This window comes from Lupinus angustifolius, chromosome LG04, assembly GCF_001865875.1.
Source record: "Lupinus angustifolius cultivar Tanjil chromosome LG04, LupAngTanjil_v1.0, whole genome shotgun sequence".
In the NCBI taxonomy this organism is placed as follows: Eukaryota; Viridiplantae; Streptophyta; class Magnoliopsida; order Fabales; family Fabaceae; genus Lupinus; species Lupinus angustifolius.
Genome location: NC_032012.1, coordinates 25,065,452 through 25,087,112, shown reverse-complemented (window position 1 = coordinate 25,087,112; position 21,661 = coordinate 25,065,452). Strand labels below are relative to the sequence as shown.

General features: G+C 32.0%; 3 protein-coding genes and 1 long non-coding RNA gene across 7 annotated transcripts; 1 reads left to right on the top strand and 3 right to left on the bottom strand.

The window, feature by feature from the left end:
- Positions 366 to 3,506, top strand: LOC109346525 (aluminum-activated malate transporter 12-like). The gene is made up of 6 exons (XM_019586123.1): positions 366 to 754; positions 838 to 978; positions 1,290 to 1,562; positions 1,741 to 1,862; positions 1,960 to 2,103; positions 2,679 to 3,506. The coding sequence occupies exons 1-6, from the start codon at positions 472 to 474 to the stop codon at positions 3,297 to 3,299; spliced, it is 1,584 nt and encodes a 527-aa protein (XP_019441668.1). The 5' UTR covers positions 366 to 471; the 3' UTR covers positions 3,300 to 3,506.
- LOC109346526 lies at positions 3,342 to 6,802 on the bottom strand. The gene is made up of 2 exons (XR_002107531.1): positions 6,715 to 6,802; positions 3,342 to 4,416 (listed from the first exon to the last, which is right to left on the bottom strand). It is a non-coding gene; the product is annotated as an uncharacterized LOC109346526 (long non-coding RNA).
- Positions 7,382 to 9,762, bottom strand: LOC109346524 (2-alkenal reductase (NADP(+)-dependent)-like). Its single transcript, XM_019586122.1, has 5 exons — positions 9,378 to 9,762; positions 8,866 to 9,043; positions 8,484 to 8,650; positions 8,302 to 8,384; positions 7,382 to 7,922 (listed from the first exon to the last, which is right to left on the bottom strand). Exons 1-5 carry the CDS (start codon positions 9,615 to 9,617, stop codon positions 7,544 to 7,546), a joined length of 1,047 nt encoding a protein of 348 aa, XP_019441667.1. The 5' UTR covers positions 9,618 to 9,762; the 3' UTR covers positions 7,382 to 7,543.
- LOC109346522 (nuclear speckle splicing regulatory protein 1-like) lies at positions 11,346 to 14,502 on the bottom strand. Of its 4 annotated transcripts, none has more exons than XM_019586118.1 (5): positions 14,397 to 14,502; positions 13,573 to 13,745; positions 13,316 to 13,438; positions 12,271 to 12,489; positions 11,346 to 12,051 (listed from the first exon to the last, which is right to left on the bottom strand). In XM_019586118.1, the coding sequence occupies exons 2-5, from the start codon at positions 13,723 to 13,725 to the stop codon at positions 11,602 to 11,604; spliced, it is 945 nt and encodes a 314-aa protein (XP_019441663.1). In that variant the 5' UTR covers positions 13,726 to 13,745; positions 14,397 to 14,502; the 3' UTR covers positions 11,346 to 11,601. The 4 variants fall into 4 exon arrangements, with proteins under 4 accessions (XP_019441663.1, XP_019441665.1, XP_019441664.1 ...); XM_019586120.1 differs by having other exon boundaries at positions 13,573 to 13,742; XM_019586119.1 differs by having other exon boundaries at positions 13,573 to 13,749; positions 14,402 to 14,502.

The following is a 21,661-nucleotide window of genomic DNA, read 5'->3' as shown; positions in this document are numbered from 1 at the left end:
TCAGTGAATAAATTTTCAGTCGTAATAAATACACACTCACAAATTTATAATCTTGTATATGCTGGTTTGCACTATATGATTATGAATAATGTTTTATAGAAAACAAAACTTGGATATTAATAAGGTGTTTAAATAAGAATACTATTATTTTGACACCAAAAATTGAACACCATAACACATACTATAATCCATGTCATGTTCAAATATGATGTCAAACTTTTGTGTATAAATAATGGAGATGTATAATTATAATTTTATAACATTACATAAAGTCACCAACAAATTATATTGGGTCACCTAATGAAGTGATTTTAAGCTATGATGTGTATGAGTTATTTTCATATTATATAGGCTTTCATGTTTGTGCATGCTTTAAAAGCTAAACATAACATACCCCCCTCTATTATAATTCATAACTGAAGCTTTTATGATTATTTCACTTACATAGCTTACTCAGGGTTGAAACTTTCAATGGCTGAACCTGAAACTTGCATTAGTAACATAAGAAGTTCAAGACATTGGAAATATATTTATAGTATTGCTGATAAAGTGAGAAGATTTACATGTTTTGCAGGGAGGATATTATGGCAAGTTGGCAAAGAGGATCCAAGAAGAGTGGTTCATTCTTTGAAAGTTGGACTAGCTTTAACACTAATTTCTTTGTTGTATCTAATGGAACCATTGTTCAAAGGGATTGGAACAAATGCTATGTGGGCTGTGATGACTGTGGTTGTGGTGATGGAGTTTACTGTAGGTATGCTATTGTTGCTCACATTTTTCTGATTTTAGATCAAGTTCTTGAACTATCTATTCTGTTCATTTTTCCTTTGATTTCAGGAAAAACATTATGCAAAGGACTAAATAGAGGATTAGGAACTCTGTTGGCTGGATCATTGGCATTTTTATTAGAGTATATTGCAGATTACCCTGGTCGAATTTTTCGAGCTGTTTTCATTGGTGCTGCAGTTTTTCTCATAGGTAAAGCATGAGCATTTAGTATGACATGGAAAGAATCTTAATTTGTATTCTGATAATTTGAAAAGGTGTTGAAGAATTACCAAAAGATTATGTAGTTGCTTAACTATCTTTCCAGCTATATCCATAGAGTGCCACAAAAGTATGTTTGTTGAAACTTTTAAGTCAAATAGTTGATATGAATGATTTAGAATTACATGATAAAAAGTGCTGATCTTTGGCCTATGTTTGTAATTTTGATTATAATCAGTTTTTCTATCCTGTAATTAAGGCATGTTGTTTTCCTAAGGTATTTCTTCATTTTTTGTTGGCAGGAGCTGCAGCTACTTATTGCAGGTTCATCCCCTACATCAAGAAGAATTATGACTATGGTGTTTTGATATTTCTCTTGACCTTTAATTTGATAACTGTATCAAGTTACCGTGTCGATGATCTCTGGATCATGGCAAGAGATCGAATCTCCACCATTGCCATTGGCTGCGGTTTATGTCTTGTAGTAAGTCTACTGGTATTTCCTAACTGGTCTGGAGAAGACCTCTATAACTCCACCATATCAAAGCTTGAAGGCCTAGCCAACTCTATAGAAGGTAATTAAGCTAAACTTTTAAGGTTGAATGCCAAGACACTACTTATGTTAAAGAAAAGTGCTTAAGTTTGTGAAAACAAAGAACTGATGAAGTGAACTAGTTATTAGATATGAAGAAAAAAGTTACTTTGTTCCTATTCTCTCAATCAAAATAATTGATGGTCAGAACAATTGTGCAGTTTGTGTCATGGAATATTTTACTGATCCTGAAAATCAAGCCGCTAGAGATGATTCATCCGTGGATCGAATTTACGAAGGTTACAAGGCTGTTTTGGACTCCAAAGCGAAAGATGAAACATTGGTAACTATCCCTTTCTTGTGAAGTTAAAAATATCATAAACTAGTACTTCATGACATAAGATCTTATATGGAATTGATGCATGTGTGCAATTAAACAGGCATTACAAGCAAGTTGGGAGCCAAGGCTCTCAAGATATTGTCATAGAATCCCGTGGAAGCAATATGCAAGAGTCGGCGTTGCTCTTCGCCATTTCAGTTACACTGTTGTTGCGCTCCATGGATGTCTGCAGTCGGAAATTAAGGTATCAGAACATATAAACAAAGGATAATCATTCCCTCATCATTTTTATATAACTTAGGAATACCACGGACCAGGTTGGAAGCATACAACAGTTACGAATGCTGAGACTTCTGGAAACATATAGTAGATCTTAATCAAGTGAGTTTAATGATGCAAGCCGAGCCGGCAGCCACATTTTTAATCTTATTGTGTCATCTTTCATTTAATTCTAAGAAAATTGAACCATTAAGATGATGACAGTGACTTTTTTCTTCAAATTAAAACAACTTACCAGTTGATGTAGATCATTATGCCAACTCATTCTCCCCAAGAGAGTGCTTCCACTTGCTTCTATAAGGTCCATAATTGAGCTCTTAGATTATCTGTCATGGAACTGATAGCACATGAATAACAATTTCAAGACCATTTAGTCCAGATACATGTCACATGAAATGGTTGTCATTATTCTTTTTGCTAGCATTTTTTCAATCATTGAAGTAACACCTAAAATAAAATATAACTTCCTTGTTTGATTTTTATTGTCATAATTGATGGTATATGTATTTAACTTCTCAATGTCGACTTTTGATTCTTCAGACACCAGGGTCGATTCGAGCCTTATACAAAGACTCTTGCATTAGGCTTGCAGAAGAAGTGTGTAAAGTATTAAGGGAATTGGCCAACAGCATAAGGAACACTCGCCAGTTATCCCCTCAATTACTTTCTACTAATCTCAATGAAGCTTTGCAAGACCTAAATAATGCTTTGAAATCCCATCCTCAACTTTTTCTTGGCTCGAGGAATGCTCGAACCGCCAACACACCAGCTCGAGCAGTTACAGACCCTGAGCAGCAAAAGCATGAAGAAGACTCTAGACCCTCATTAACAAGTTTTAAACTTAAAATTGATTCTTCTTCAGGTCTTGTGTGTAAATCCAAAGAGCATTCGGGTGAACCGTTAAAGAAGGTTTTGAGGCCACAATTGAGCATGATTGCAATCACTACCCTTGAGTTCTCAGAAGCACTGCCTTTTGCTGCTTTCACTTCTTTGCTTGTGGAGATAGTTGCAAAACTAGATCAAGTTATAGATGAAGTTGAAGAATTGGGGAGAGTGGCACACTTTAGAGAGTTTAGAGATGATGATAAGATTGTTGTGACTTGTGAGAGGCAAAATTTGCATACAGTTCACAGTGGCATGCCTTCTTATGGAGGAGAGTAATTTATAGAATTTCAGAGAGTGATTAAACTTGCTCTTGTTTTCATGTAGAAAAGGCTTATGAGGCGAAACGAGTTACTTCTATAGGTTGGTAAAGTGCTTCCACATCAAATATATCTCAAGGTAGAAAGTGAGTTCACTTTGTTTGTTACAGCTTGATGCTCTGATTTAGAGTTAAACTGTTGCTTAAATTACCAATGCTTCAACTTAGATATCTAAGATCCTTCTGTATAGAGAATAATAGTAAGGCATATACTATGTCAGGGTCTGTGATTTTAGCTTATGGTTCTGAAATTTGGTATCTTCTAAAGTTGAGCCCTCTTATTACTCCAAAATAGGATTTACCCTCTTTGAACATCTGCTGAATAACTTGATTGGATTCTGGACAATCTGATGCAGCTACTTAAACATAATTTAAATTCCATCATAAAAAAATGAAGATGTAAATACTAATTTGTATTAGAAAAAGTGAATATGAATGACAAAAAAAGTCTACTGATCCATTTTGCTCTGCACATTAGCACACCACTAGAATGCCAATGAAAAGCAGCTTTATAGAAAATATAAAACTACACACTGTTCAATCCAATGACTTCATTAACCTAACTTCCTTATTAGCTTCATTCTCCTTGATACCCCTGCACTGTAGTATGTAGTGGACACAACCTTTATAAGCACAAGAAATACTTTCATTTGCTACATATGTCATCATACTTCTTACAAGAACCTTAAAACCATGACTTCATTACCAGCTTCTGACTTTATTTTGCAACATTAGATTCCTGTCTGCGACTTTTGAGATGGAGCAACAAATTTCCATAATCAGGAATTTTTCCTTTAATCACAGGAACTTGTTTAAAATTTGAGTCCATGCATGCAGCCGAGGAAATTTGTTTGGCTCAATCAATTTCCAGCCCACAATTTCCTCCAACCCTTCTAACCAATGACTAAGGCATCCATATACTATGTCCACCAATCCAATATTGTTACCTCCAAAGAACTTCTTTGTCCCCCAGGCCTTGCTCTTCCATTACTGTGAGAGCTTCTTGTGCTTTTGTGATTGCAATTGTCCTTTCTTGTTCATCTTTTGTTTGAACAAGTCATGTGAGTATTATCTAACCTTTTGCATACAAAAAAGTAGCTGAGTTGCTTGCAGAAGTTGCACAAAATAAATATCCAAAATTCTGATTGTGCTTTGGAGGTAACAATCAGAACAAGAAGCTCCAAAGAACAATCAGAATTAAGCAAACTGATATGTACTTGTGGTAAATATGAACAACAGCATCAGCAAAGATAGCACTAAAAAACACCACACATTAGGCCAAAATTGAAACAACCAGTAGCCCAGAAGTGAAAAACAGAACTTAGGATGCTTACAAGCACTTATCACCTATGAAACACGGATAATGATACGTGTGTCGGGTACGATACGTATATGATACATCGACACGTATTTTTTCCAAAATACAGGATACAATACATTCAGGGATACGCGTATAAAATAATAAAAACACAAAATATGATAAAATTATAAGTGTAAATCAAAATATTCAAAGTAAAAAAATATAATGGAAATTTAAAATCACTATCCTCCATAACAAATCTATCTTATTCTATTTTAATGAAAACGAATCTATCCTCAAATCATTGCCCTCCATAAGAAATATATTTTATCTTATTTTAAGGAAAACGAATCTATGTTATCATGTTCTCTTGGAAACGAATCTATCCTGTTTTATTAGAAATGAATCTATATATCCTATACTTTACCGAAAACGAATCCATATATCCTATATTTTATTGAAAACGAATCGGACACATGTCTTAATATTTATTTATTTTATTTTTTAAATTTTTGGATACTCTATGGATACGTATATTTCGTGAATCCGAACGTATCCGTGTCGGACACCGACAGGTGAGAGTGTTTGACGAATCTATGCTTCACAGCTTATCACCACCACCCAAACAATCAAGGGATTTTGAATGGATATACCCTTCTCTGGCTTCATCCACCTTACAACGAGCGCAATAACCCCTGACTCCTAAACCCTAAACCCTAAATCCTAAACCCTAAACTTCTTCTTCTTCAAACATCTCCACATATATGTTCATGTTAAAACTATTTTTCCTATTTCAAACATCTCCACATATATTTTAAATAATGTCAAACACCAATAGCAATCACGGTCAGAATTTCCATCAAAATATTTCTTAGACTTCACTAGGATTTTGCCCTTCAACCTTAGTCTATTTCAACATCATTATAAGCCTAAAATCACAAGTTTCAAGCTAAAACATTCCTAAAATTAAGTCATTTTTAGTTATCTATCCCAACATCTAGAGGACAATGGAACTTATCAAGTCCACGACCACCAAATTATGAAAGTTTTTATATTAATAGCTTTTTTATACTAACTGGATAGCTTTTTTATACAGTCTCAGAAGCCATGTTTCATCAACAGTTAGGGACTAAAATAAAGAATCATAAGAAGATACCGAGAGTTGTGGCATGGAAAAGCAACAAGGAAATCATAGTTTCCCACTCTCTAATCCACCAATATTGTTTACCCACAATCTCAATGGACCAAAAATGAACATTCTTGAATAATTGAGAATGATATTCCATCTCTTTGTCTATTTCCCACTGTTTATGTTTCATATTCATTGCAAAAAGTGATTGAGAAACCAAAGAAACTCAAAGAATGAACATGGAACGAAGATAGATTGGTGTGGAAGATATAATGGGTCGGATATGCCACATCCTAATAGCAAAAACCAAAGAAATTCAAGACTCTAGAGAACAGAGTCAACGGTTTCATTCATCCCAAAAATTGATTACCAACGCTTTCATTTCAAAAATTGATTATTATGGCAGCACAATCAATTCATTTCATTATCTAGACAACACAGTCAATTAAAAAATCGATTAAGGCAACAACATCAATTCATTTCAAGAATCTATTAGGGCAATCGATTAAGGCAACACCGTCAATTCATTACAGAAATCGATCAAAGCCGATTAAGGAAACACCCCGATTAAGGAAACACCGTCAATTCATTTCCAAAATCGATTAAGATAACATGTATACGTTTTTGGATTAGAGTGTGTTAGCTCTGTCAAATAAGATTAAAAATCTAGAAAGAACGAGAACTGAGAAATTAGAAGCACGTACAAATGGTCGGAATGTGCCTCAAATTCATCAAATTCTATATTCATTCATGTTTCAAACATTGTGGGAAAAAACAAGAACTGAAGATATTATGTGCAACATGTAACCGATGTAGAAAAAGTGACACAACCTAAGAAATTGCCTCAAGATTCTAGGGTTATGAATTGCTTTGGTGAAATCGTAAAAAGAATTGAAAGATTAAAAGTGAAAATGGAGAAGCAGAATCAAATAAAGAATGGAATTACCAATTGGCTCAATAGAGTGAGAGAAAAAAAATCAAATAGAGATGAAGAATTGCCACAAATTCATCTTCTTCTCTCTACTCTCACTCTCTCTCTCTCTCTCTTACTATTATCATTGAAACCACACAACACCACACGCACCTACAACAACAATATATAAGGTGAAGTGCGCGTAAAGGGCACGCGCAACATGGACCGGCCCAAAACGTTGTAAAAAATCTTTTTTCATATTCATCATCTCCTTTTATTTTCTCTATGCTATTTAAAAAATCTGATTATTTTTTTATGAAACGTTTACTATTGATTAAATAATATAAAATGAGAATAATATTTAATGTTATACTAATTTTAGATCAACATTGCATGAACCACTTTTAAGACCATTGTCAAATGTAATTGTTTTTTGTCTACAATCTAAGTTGATTTTCCTGCAGCAAAATCAACTTTGGTGGACCACACATCTATGGCAAAAATGTCTATAATCACTTCATTATTAGCCCAAATTTTATTAACTACATTAATGAATTTAAGGCTTATGACCTTGTTGAAAAATATTTTTTTTCAAAAATGGTACTTTTCATAGAAGGTCTTCATGAAGCTAAACAAGATCTTCAAAAATGGTACTTTTCAAAAATGGTATTTTTTTTCATACATGCCTTTTTTTTATTGATTTTATTCAATAAGTTACAAAGTTAAACAAGGTCTTCATGAAGCTGAAATGTACATAAAACATTATGTTTTACACAATAGCAATATGTCTATTATCCAAACAACTTGTTAAAATAAGAGTTACACACAGAAAATAAAAAACAAAATGGCATGCTAAACTAAATTATTCACTAGCAAGTAAAACTACTTGTTTGCCAGAACTAAGTCCTGTGAACATTGCTTCCAATGCAGCAGGACCATTTTCAAGCCCTTCAGCAATATCTTCAACATATGTTATCTTCCCTTCTCTAATATAAGGCAAAATAGTGTCCAAAAACTTAGGATAAAGATGATAGTAATCATACACTGTGAAGGCTTCTATTCTGATCTGCTTATATATGATGGTCACTAAGTTTTTTATCCCTTGAGGCTCATCAAGATCATACTGTGAAATCATTCCAGCAACCACGATTCGACCCCTCCTTCTCATGTTAACAAGTGCTGCTTCAAGCATGTCTCCTCCAACATTGTCAAAGTAAATGTCAATGCCTTCAGGGAAGTACCTAATAACAATTTACACCACAATATAAGAGTCTACATGTTAAGCATTCAGCAAGAAAGTTGGAAAAGTAGCTCTGATTCAGAAACAATCTATGGTAACCATTAGTTGACATGTTAGAACAAAACCATGTTCTGTGTTTGATGCATATATAACAAAAGATTAAAAAATAGAACATTGTTTTTCCACATGTGTGGAACCAAAGAGAACAAAACATTTATTCTTTGTTCCATCTTGTCATGTCTGCACACCAAACACTACCTTGTTTGAGAAAATTTTATATCCATATCTTTGAAAGATAATGTTTGATTAATGGTATAATTAAAAGTTGATTTTTGTTAAAAGTTTTAGATATTCTAAATGCCAATTATGTATGTGCTCACCTCTTCAAAGTTGCATCCAGATCTTGTTCCTCCTTGTAATTAAAAGCCTCATCAAACCCGAACTTACTCTTCAAAATTTCAACCTTATTTACATCAAACCATAACAATTAATCAGAACTATTGCTCAAACTACATGAATTCAATTACACTACCAAGCAAAACTACTAATTCTAGTTCTGTACCTTTTGTTTGCTTCCTGCACTTCCAACAACATAACAACCCATCAATTTTGCTAGTTGCCCAACAAGTTGACCAACTGCACCAAATGCTGAAGATATAAAGACATGATCTCCTTTCTTAGGGACCCCAACTTCATAGAAACCTGCATAAGCAGTCATACCAGGCATACCTACAGGTATAACTAGTTAGAATAAGGATTTAACTTCAATGAACCTTAGCATTTTTATACCGTCAACCAATCATGTATTCACACATTATTAAGGTGATGATGTATGATTGATTGTTGGTATAAAATCATAACTAAACTCTTACTATAATAATTGTAATTCTAATATATATATCTAATAGGTAACTCCTAGAAAGAAAATATCCTAAGTTACTAACCAAGAATTCCAGTATAATAGGAAAGTGGTACATCTGTATGGTCAATCTTGAAGAGGCTATCAGTAATGGTGATGACACTGTACTCTTCCCATTTGGTGACTCCCCAAACTAAGTCTCCTTTTCTAAAGTCTGGGTGTTTCGAATCCAACACTTTACATACTCCATACCCAATTATTAGCTAAGAGAAAAGTTTCAAATCACAGTATTAAAAACTTGTAAATAAAAGGAAAATCACCATCTTATATCACTTTTTGCTCTTACCCCTTTTTACACTTACTTTTTAACCATTGATGAAGACATTTACTTTGAAAACTACAATGATCAATGGTTATAAAGTAGACGAAAAAAGGGTGTGAAGGATGTAAGAATATCATTACTCTAAACACAAACTCAGACATATGTTCCTTCCTTCAATTTAACTTATAATTCTATCATATACTTCCATGCATAGTTGATCAAGTTTCAAATAGGAGAAATAAACAAAGACCAAACATTTAAGTGTGTATGCTTACTGAATCAGGAGAGAAGGAATAAAAGAGGCGAGTTTTATTATCTGTTGTCTTGGTTCCTCTCATGTAAGGATCACAAGATAAATAGAGGTTCTTAACAAGCACAGCATTTGAAGCCTCTGAAGAAAGTTGTAAACTTATTGTGGAAGTACTCAAATACATGTCACTTTGTTTTGGATTACCAGTTATGTAACTTGCAGCCAGAACCTGTTTGTTACTCACTTTCTCTTCTACTTTTGTCATTGTATTGTTTCTGAATTAATCTTAATGTCACTTGAACAGCTTTTCTGTGTTGCTAAATGTTCTTAGTATGTCTGAGGTTGTTTCTTTGTCTATGTACTTATAGGGAGGTATGAAGACCAAGAAAAATCAAAGTGTTAATCTTCAAATTTTAGCCAACTCTTAATTGATTTTACATATAACTTTTGTTTTTGTATGTGTGTGTATATATCAGTGCTCACGTAAGATTTATTGACTATAAAACTTATTGTTACGCGTAATGTCTTAAGATTAGTATAAGACAAAGTGATTTCCTAATTGAATTGCTCTAAGAAAATTATAAGTGCAATGGATATGCCCAAAAAGAGTCATATGTAAAAGTTTAAGATAAAGCAATGAGTGATCACATTTGATATTTTTGTTAGTATTGTTGTCAGTGAGGATCAAAAAAATAATAGTGCTTTTGAGTATAAAAAACAATAAAGGAGTGAAGCTGAAAGTAGAGGAAATAGTTTTTTCCTTTAGATTCACCGGCATAGTTTTGATAATCGGAGAAAAACTTGCACGAAGACACATATAACACGTCACATTTAGAGACAGTGCATTTTATACTTGCTGGTGCTATCATTTATGATTAAATTTTAAACAAAATTAAACTTTTAATGTGTTGGCAAGATTTAATTGGTTGTCTCCACATACATACGTCTCCATGTAAGTCTTTCTCATAAACTAAAGGTTCTTGAAACATTGTTCTTCATTGAGTTTCAAGCTAACCATTGTCATGGTAATAATTCAAGATAAACATTTTAAAAATAAGGTGATTTCTTCTAGTATGCCCCACGTTCATTGAATGAGTGACACATTTTTTTTGTATTTTCATTAGTAAAGTTGCAAAGTTCATGGATTCAAATCCTAGAAATAATATCTCGGTTTGTGAGTGTAAGATTACGTGTATCTAGTCTTCACATGCTCCGGTAAATGGGAACCTCATTGGACCATTTTTTTTATTAGTAAAGTTGCTGAAGCATATGGTGAACCGTTCATAAGCCAAAGGGTACCTAAGTAGGTGTTATCTCACAACAAAATCTTCTTTTATAAATATAAGAATTAACAAGTTTTGTTAGTGAGTAGTTGTCAATTTAAATCTTATGAAATGTAGGGACAAATAAAGAAGTCTCACAAGGAAAAGAATTATACAAATTAAACAACATGCAAGTGAAAAGAGTCATAAACTAAAAGCCTTAAGGTTTTGGATTTTCTTTACCCCACTAATGAAGAAGACTAAACTTATTCTCACCATTCAAGACTTGGACCAAACCCACTCCAGAATTCATAATATGGTATCAAAACCCAAATAATCAAAGCACCAAATATTGTCAGACTCCGGTAAAAAAAGAAGCACAAGCTCGGGGAAAGCAAAAATGAATGAAGGCGACTTGACGACCTCTACAACTAGAATAACTTGAAGTACAAGCCATGACTGGAGATTAAAAACAAGTCACAGCTGAGCCAACTCAGTTGGACTTAAGGGGGGTGTTTGGAGTTGGGACAAATAAAGAGATCTAATTGAAAACACATAAGTGAAAAGATGCATAAACCTAAAGTCTTCAGATCAGACCTAAAGTCGGGGTGTTGGTGTCAAAACACACTTATGTTATTCATTAGCCCGCTGACGAAGAAGACTAAACTTAGTCTCATCATCCAAGACTTGGACCAGACCCACTCCAAAATTCATAAGATGATATGTGAGAGACATTGATTGCCTCCATCCACTTAACATTTGAAAGACAACTGGTAAAATGTGGTGAATCGTCAAATTGGTACTAAAATTGCATACCATAAAAATGGTAAAATATCATAGGCTACTACCTATACTTTACATGACTCCTCACAGATCAAGCACTTTAGGCATTGAGGATAACATGACATCATGGGTATTAAATCAAACAAGAAATACCAATTAAAGACTGAATGTATCACCAGATTGTGAAAGCAGAAAGAAAGATGTTCACTGTTCCTTTGCTTTTTTACGTGCCAAAAAGCGTTCTTTTGCAGCAGCCAGAGCATCTTGAGTTCTCTTGTGATGATCAGACTTCGGTTGAGAAGCCGGTGACTGTTCAGCTGAACTCTTTGTTTCTAAAGAAGCCTCAGCACTTGGATTCACATCTGAGGGTTCAATACTTCTGTTCACGGGATTAGAAGTTTCACCCTGATCCCCAACATTTTTCTTGGAAGACTTCACAGGTGAACTTGAGTTATCTAATGAATGCTGCACTTCATCGGACGCATCACCATGCTGACGTTGATTTGATGCATCAATGTCCACGACCTCATGTGTCTCTTGAATTCTTTGCTCAGCCCGATCTTGTTTCCTTCTTTGAGCATCTTGTGCACCATAAGCAACATTTTTATCAAGATTCCCATAAAAATCAAGCAAAAAATCCTTCTTCTTTGTAACCTATGCAAATATTAAAATATATAGTTTGTCAGTAATGTGAAATAGAGAAATGGGATGCAAAACAGAACCAAGCATGCCAGTCAATTAGGAGATGTGAAATAAAGAAAGGATGAAAAACCATTGTTTCAAAATCCATTACCAATCAGGTTGACAACCAAAAGAGTACAAAAACATGATAATGAACATGGGAAAATATTAAAAAAAAGAACTAGAACATACATCATCTCTTTCCTCTTGAAGTTCACGTAGACGTTCGAGCTCCATCTGTCTCTCCTGTTCGGCAAGCTTCTTTCTGTACGCTTCGGTAACAAATTTGTCTTTGTCAGCATAAAGGTGGTCATCTTTGCTTCTCTCTTTAGCAATCTTTCTCTCATAAACAATATCACGATGCTGCTCTCGCTCTTTTGCCTTTTTAATGAGATTCTCGATATATTTTGGCTGCATCATAAGAATTACAGAATGATGAGAACCTATGTCATTTGGCATACAACTTAAAATGAAGAAAAAAATCAAGACCAGCTCTCATAAAATAAAATAAAAAAGAAAACAAATTTAAACCAAACTATGAAAGAGGAAAATGGAAGAGGCATAAAAGTCACAACCATCAATTTAAACTATCCTAAATTTCTCACAAAGAGGGGTGTCGTGTCTACGCATGAAACATGTCAAACACTAATACCCAGAGTGACACTCTTAACACCTCTATACAGTACTCTTAGAAAGGCAAGAAATATATTTTTTAAATAAGGGAGGCAAGAAATATTACATCTGAATTAGACTTTTCCATACGCTACTTGATGATCTAGCTAAAATATATATGCTGTGATGTTATATCCTATTAAATTAAAAAACATAAATCACGTCTGCTATATTGAAGACAAGTCCATAGAGAATTATACATGATAGGAACATGTGAAAAGATTTGACCGTGTCTCAGTAGAAGCAATGCCATAATTGTAAATAAATGAAAAGCTAAAACCTATTTGTATAGAATTCATCATGTGAGTATGTCTGTAACCCTGCATGTGAGTTTGAACTATCATGAGGCTAATCTCTACAGTCATAATGTTTGAAAGAGATCTTCCTATATGATTCTCAACAGAGTTATGAAAATAATACAATGGTTGTTGGACTGTAAGCTCTAAACAAAAAAGGAACCAAAAAATGGTATATTTGTTAAAGTCATAATATCCATTTGGTTGTTATAAAAAAAACATTCTCCTGAATAAAAAAGTACATAGTATTCTGAACAAAGTAACCATACCTTTCTCTCTTCCCGATCTTGAATTCGGGGGCGAGAAACTTTCTCTTTCATTTTGTCATAGACTCCATCATAATCAAATATGGTTGGATCTTCTTCCAAGGCTTTCTTTTGCTGCTCCTCTACCTTAAATAGGAAAAGTATGAGGGAAGTAAGATTAAAACATACACACACAAAAATGTACATAATAATAACCACTACATAAAAAATGTATCAAAAATTCAAACACCAGTGAGGTTATTACCGCAAAGTTTACTTACTTCCTTGAGAGTCTTATTCTTGCTAGCTTGAAGAGCAATTTCTCTCTCGACGTCATTCTCATCGTCATCATTAAATCCAAAAGGAGTGGGAAGGGGAGGCCTTGTTGGCTTCTTCTGCTTTGCCGGCCTAAGGTTCAAGCCATACTTGCTCATTTCAGCCGGCTTCTTCACTACTGTCTGAACACAAATTGAAACAATCATTATTTACACAATTCCAATTTTATTTGCATCAAATATACAAGACTTAAATCATTACAGAATTATATTTCTTATAAAATTTCAACAGCAAGCCAGCAACCATCATCACATATATCTTTAAGCATAAAAAATATATACGTAAAAATGCAATTTGTGACCGAACATTGATTACTCTTGTTTTTACAAAAATATTGTTTTTGCAATAGAGCAAGCAAATCTATCCAATATTTAACTCGCGGATGGCGACCAAGGACAGCAGCCACAGAGATTGCGTATAAGAAATTGGTTCCATCTCACATTATAACTCAAATACAAAGAATCACACTTAATGGCATAAGAACTTAAAACTAGAAAAAGAATATAACAGTCATCAAATGCCACAATCAACACAGCCACAGTCTACAAATACAAGAATAAGAATATAAACCAAACAACAATGTCACCAAAACATGACAAGACAAAACAAAACAGAAAGCACTAATTGTAACTCTCATTATACACACACAAATGTAACAATTGGTAAACAGAACATAAACAATTTCAATTGAATATCAAATAGAACAAATTAATAAAGAATTGTTTTAGAAAATTGTGCTGTGGAAGAATAAGGAGAAGCGGAATCCAAACTCACCGAAGCTTGAATCTGCTATTGAATGCACTGTGATGGAAATTTTGGATTAAAGGGTTTTTAGAATTGAAGTAAAAAATTAAAAATCCATTTTTGTGTTTCTGATTTCGAAATAAACAAAAGAATTTTAACAAAAAAAAGGGAAAGCCCACCCTGACCCATTTAAATAGTTGGCCTAGTGGGCCTTGGTGATCTCGGTCAAAACGTTGGGCTATTCAAGAAGGTAACCATAGCCCGTTATTATTTTTTATGCTGATTTGTTAATTTGATTTATAAGTATATGTGGATATTGTGATTTGGGATATTTAATATGTATACACTGATGTAAGTATTTTTTATACTGTCATTAAATCATTCACCATTGATTTGTTAACTATTATTGACTCTTAAACAAAAGTAATACAAATCAATGGTGGATGATATACTGACAGTTTAAAAAACTTTATACTGTCAGTGCACATGTAATGAGCCCCGAGAAACTGAAAGGAATGTATATAGTGATGAAAAATCAAATGACAAACATTGATTTGAATCTATAACAAAAAAACAAATAGACAATCACAAAGTACAAAACATCGAGTCTTTCTTGTTCTTGCATTAACATTGTATACCATTGAAATTGAGTAATTATTTGAAAGAAGGAGAGTGATAAACGTCCAACTCTTCCTTATTTTCATAGAGGTTTTGATACCTTGTTGCTTTCTAAAAGTTTAACCAATTAGATGGAGGACCAATATTTGTTTATGCTTGTAACATTAGCTACATGTATATATGTTATTTTCAATCTTGGTACAAGTATCCTCACATAAATCACCAGCTTGGGCATGACTCATGATTACTCTTGGCAAGTTTGTTCTGCAAAATAGAGACAAAATGATTACTTAACTATGATGGCCTACCATGACACGAGTAAAAAGCACCCTTATTCACTATGTCATTCACCAATATCATGTTATATTTTCATCATTTAAAGCTTCCATACCAATACTAACCATTATACCCTTTATTCTTTAGCTACTATCTCATATCATACCTTGTAAACGATTAACTACTTCACTACCAGCTAGGTTTTGTTTGAAAATCTCTACCTAGAACCAAATCTCTCTGTAATATACTTCACCAATCTTAGTAGAGTGTTTAATGTGACCAATATCTGCTTGCCCACATTAAACACTCTACAAATAAAGAAATAAATACCTTAATACAGCATGCAAAAATTATACAAAGAATTAAGACCCACATGTAAACGATTCTTGAGTTGAGCTAATCTTTTTACTGAAATCAAGGTTTTCTAAGTAGCAGGATAACATTAAACAATGATGACAATTTAAAAGCTTAAATTTGTGAAGGGGAAGATGAAAGGTACATATATAGTTTAGTATTATGTTTTAGTGAGAGATTTTGGGTCTTTGGAGCATTGGGTTATTAAAGTATGAATATTGATTTAGTGAAATCTAAATGCCATTCAAAGTTTGCGGTGAGTTCTTACAAATAATAAACGTATGCAAGAAGACTATTGAGGCAACAGTTTTGAGTGGTTAGAATCACAGAAAAAAAGTGACGAGTTGTTAAAATCTTGAGGCATATAATATATGCTTTTGAATTAACAATAATATATGTGCATGTCATCGAATCTAACACACGTAATAGATGCAATCATACTCTATAGAAGCTACAGTATAGATTTCAATTTTTAAGTTTATGTTGAACTCTGATTTGGCTGAGTATATGAATGATTACTAGCAACTTGGTCATTAATCCAAATCTTGCTCCTATATTATTATTTTTATGACATTTCTGAGAGGAGAAACAAGAACGGTGATAATTAATTAAATTACAATAGCTTTAGTTTGATTTTATTAACATGGGCTAGTTGTGAATTGATGGAGTAATTAAGATGTGTAAAAGAGGTAGCATTATCATAAGCGTGCATGAGAGCACTCAAAATCTAATGGGACCATACCCAATTCATATTTTTCATAAATTAAGTTTTTGACGGGCGAAAGATGTTCGAGTTTGAACTTAGATACTTACATTTTATGTACTACAACTCTATTAACTATGCTAACTCTTGGGGACTATACTCAATCAAAGAGATCAAACCTAACTATAAGGATTGTGAATCAATTGTAGTGACATTCATTTCATGATTAAAAAAGAAGAAAGTTAATAATTATTCATTTTATATGATATCCTATTTTTGTAAATTGTTTTATGCCCACTCAAAACTTGTCATTACCTTCCTCTAATGAATCCAACAAAAACTAGCATACTATCTTTTTCGAGAATGATCTCCATAGATTTTGGACAACGACAGTTTATCATAATATAGGAATAACTATTAAGAGGTTCGTTGAAAAATAGAATTGTTTACTCTATTGATATGTTCATTTTTTCTTCCTAAAAATTAATTCCAAGTTTATTTTCATTTTATTGCAATTTTAACCATCTCGAATATAGACGTATATCGCACACCAACCTCACCAAATATTCCATGCATTAAGCACGAATGTGTGGAAAGTAGAAGAAAAGAGGGGCACGGAAAGAGAGAAATTATTCATGATTAAAATATAAGTGCAACTTTTAGGTGCTAATAATGGCTCAATTATTAAGAAGTCGTGCATGTCTTCATGCATTTCCAACTCTAATTTTATATTGTTTGTGACAACACCACTATTATCTCATATTTATCAATAATATCATTCATAGTTGGTCTTGTCGTGTTAATGCATTAACAAAATTGAATATCCTTCGTATCTTGTCCATCTTTTCCCCTTCTCACTTTGCTTATGATCAAAACCTATATTATGATATTTAATTGGGACAATAAGTGGAATATGTCTATTTTTTTAGTTTTGTTGTACTCCTGCAATTTCCTCATATGAATTCTTAGGAATGTAGCTAATGAAAAAGTGAATACACATATAGAATGATTTGGGAATATAACAAAATCAAAACATTCTTTGTTTAATAGTAAAAGGATTTGTAGACGTAATTATATGTGATTAGACATTATGGATTATTGATTTGTTTATAGTAAAATTAAATATCACACTTCATATGTTAATGATTTTTAATTAATTAAGAGAATAGTTTATTGTGTTTTATCTAATCACAAAGCTACCCGTATATATTAGATTTAAACATGTAGTAAGACCATAAATTTGATCCGATTATAGGACTTTCTATCCAATAGGAATAAACATTAAATTAAATGCTTTCAACTCAGTAAATATTTGATCAAACCTATTTGTTTAAATATTTTGACAAAGAACACAGGAGAGAGGGTTCAAAAATATCAGTGCATACAACAATTATTGTTTGGTAACGTTTAAAATATTTTTATTACATGAAAGTCTGGGCTTCAATTGTTAGATTTGACTCAATTGATTTACACCTCTCTAAGAAGAGCATAACTTATCTTCTAGTGGTTTAACTTTAAGCTTCATAAATCCAAAGTCATTTAATTATGGAGGAAATTAAAAGAAAAAAAGAACCAAAGTTTGTCCTAAGTCCTAACCTATATAACCTTTTATTGTAATAGATATTAGCTAAGATTGTCATACAGAAGGAAAAGGGAAAACCCTACTTTTAAACTAATAATCCACTTATTTTTGGAGTAAAGGTGATGTTAACTTTAATGTATTTTATCAATGATCTTAATGCAAGCTTGGTTTGAGCCAGAAAAGAAACACAACTTTCCCAACTAATATATAATATAATGTAAGATTACTAGCCAATACCTTACAAATGATGAAGGAATTATAAATTAAAACATAAAAGTCTAGGAAATTAATGTGGGTGGTAGTGTCACAAACTTAAAGCCAATATGTCCAATGTCTAATAATGCTGAACTCATTGTTACCCTCTATATGTATATAGTAGTTGAAAGAAAGATGAGTGGTACTAGTACCAACTCTGATTATTGGACTTGGTTTAAATTGAGGGAACTTTTCTAGATCAGAATATTTTTAGATTGGTGTATCAATCTATTTCATTTGCTTAAAGATGTATTCTATATGGGGATTTGTTCTAAGTCAATTTTATATACGAGTTATAATACTGCTTGTACTATTAATATTATACTTTGACCAAATTTCTATTTATTAAATGAGTCTTTATATCAAGGTTGTGATGGATTACAATTTACAATGTTGATATTATATTGTAGGTACCCTAATCATATCTTTTGTCCAAACATAAAGTGTGTCACTCCATTATTTTTTCTGATTGTTTGGAAAAAATATATTTAAATTAAAAAAATTAATAATTAAATATTTTTCTAACAAATCATAACAAATTACAAATTACAAATTAAAGTAGTTTTAAAATTTACCCCTGCCAGAAAAAGAATGTTTTATGTATTCATCATTTGCAATTGTTGCTAACTAATTTTTAGCTTGTGTAATTCAGTGGTTAATTTATTTTTGATAAATTGGCAATGCTTGAACTTGGATGAGATATTCACGTGATATGAATAGATATTATGAATTAAATACACTAAGTAGTCAAGATTTGAGATGAGTTTTCTTTGATATATATGTGACATGTCTCCCAGAGATGAGAGAATTCCAATCCTTTCCTAAAAAAGGATAAGTGATGAGAAATTTGTGAATTAAAGAAACTTGTCATGAATATATAAAAAAGATTGGTTTGTTGCAAATATTAAAAGAGGGGTTAATTATTTGTAACAGTATTTCAAAATAAGATAGAAATAAATTACTTAGGTTGAGATCAAAGATTTAGTCTCTTAACCTTTTTGGTATTAAGAGTATTCTCTCGTTCTTTTTTAGTAATAAATTAATTAATTTTTTATAGAGTGTGTAACTGTCTTTTCTAATGAGTGTCGCTACAAAAATTAAATTTCTGATATTTTAATCATTTTAGAAATCTTATGCAGATTTATGCACTATACCCAAATTTTGTTGGTTAGTATAGTGTCTTGATTTGAAATATTAAAAGATGAGTTCAATTTAAGAAAGGTAGATAAAGAAGAGAACTTTTGGTAATACCTCTCTCTGATTGGGTGAGTGTCTCTTTCATAGTCCATCTCTTTTTCTTTAATGTCGTACCCTAAAGCCCATTAAAAGATTCCCATTCAAAAGGCTAGCCTAGCATTATAAAACTACATTACAAAATATTCTCATTAAATCTTAAGTCTTCCACTTTTTAGGCTTCACCATACCCAAGAAACCTATTGGATTAGAAACCAAGATAAATTGTTTGGATATGTGTATTAGGGGTGAGCATGACTCGGTACTATCTACTCACCTGCACGGTCCGATCATGATCAGATCCAAAAAATAGATTCGACCAATATTTAGGATCGGATAGGGATTAAACATGACTTGATTTGTCTCATGTTCATCATGTTTGTATGTATTTTTACTCAAATGTGTATAGAGTAATTATACGCTTTTGGTCGAAAGTATCATTTGTTCTTTAATTTTTCATAATATATATATATATGATTAATAATAATAATAATAATATATATATCATTTTTAAGATAAAAGAATGTTATGCTTTTATTTTAGGGGTGAACTAGGGTTGAGTTCTTTATCCAACCTTAAATATTGATTGAGTTAATTTATGAATTCAGGTTCGGCTTTAGACCGGATTAAATATAATGCATATCTCTTTTAAATAAATTTTTGTCAATATTACTTGTTAATATGAATATATAACTTGACGTGTGAAATGATTATGTATATATATTGTTAATCGTGTATATATTATGAAAAAAATTAGAGAATTAATCATACTTTCAACCAAATAAATATTATTACTCTGTACAAATTGAACAGACACATATAGAAACATGATAGATCATGGGACATGTCGGACCGGGTCATGCATGTCTCTTACCCAACCTTAAATATTGACTGTGTTTAATTTTAGAACCCAAACTCACCTTAAACTCAATGAAACTTTTCCATATTTAGCCCGATCATCATCGAGTCAAACCAAATAAGTAGATAAGATTGAGTCATGGTTAACCTACTATGTTTACCCAATAGGTTAAAGACTAATCTTTTTATTTATTAAGAAACAAACATGGATATTTGGTGAGAGTCCGGTGAATCTTCTATGCCTATTTTATTAACATTGGTCATCTATTATAAATTATTTTAAAGAAATATGTTTCCATCAATATTTATAAGACATATATATATATAAAGGATCACATAAAAAGGTATGAAAATATCATTTCATGTATAAAAATTTGGCGCATATCCTTCTCAAAAAATAATCAGCTTCCTTCCAATTCTCTGAATAATTAAGTATAAAGAAAGAAACCAAAATTACGAAAAAGAGCAGTGACATAGGAAAATTTAATCCTGTATTCCACAACTAATAATTCCCATTTATTCTTATTTATATAGTTTCACCTTCTTGTACTCTTCTGCTAATGCAATTAAAAAAGCATAGTACCAGTACGGCAACTAAATTTAATGCCATAATTTTGTTTTTTCCTTTTGCCAAGAGATTAAACAATAAAATGTATAAGATATAAGACAAAATAATATTATTATTTTTTTCATTAGGAAATTACTTCCATTTTCATCTGCATATTAGGCCGATTTTGTGTATTATGAGTACATACTACTTAATCTTTTTTGTTCTTATTTTCTGGTCCAACCAAGAAATTTCTTGCAACTTGATTATATGTTCATATCTAATCCAATAAACTACAATCAGTACCAGTATTATTAATTCTCCTATCACTTTTTCTTATCTATTTCTCATCTAAGGGTACCTCCCATCTTTTTCTCTAAAACCATGCCTTAAGTTAATACTATACTACATTACATGAAATCAATGAAAGACAACATTGAAATAAAAGTAAAAATTGTGGAGCATATTATAAGCCATTTGGCCATTGAGCATTTATATTTACTATATATATCAATAGAAAGCAAGTGAGTAAAAGAAAGTTGATAAAGACAAAACAATGAAAACATGCACAATCATTATAAAATTCAAAAGTTAATGACCATGAGTTATAACATGTCAATATGTTACAAATTATTTGTGCCACCAACTACCTTTTCAATCTTGCTGGAAATCACCATAACCCCATTTATCCTTGGTGAAAAAATATCAATATATTGTAAAAAAGTATATCTCAAATGAGTTAACCTCATTTTCATTATTAAAAAGGGACAATTACATGGAAATATATTAAAAAAATCAAAGGATAATGATATCTATATCCTTTAATTTACATTGATATTAATTTTTTATCCTAAAAATACACTA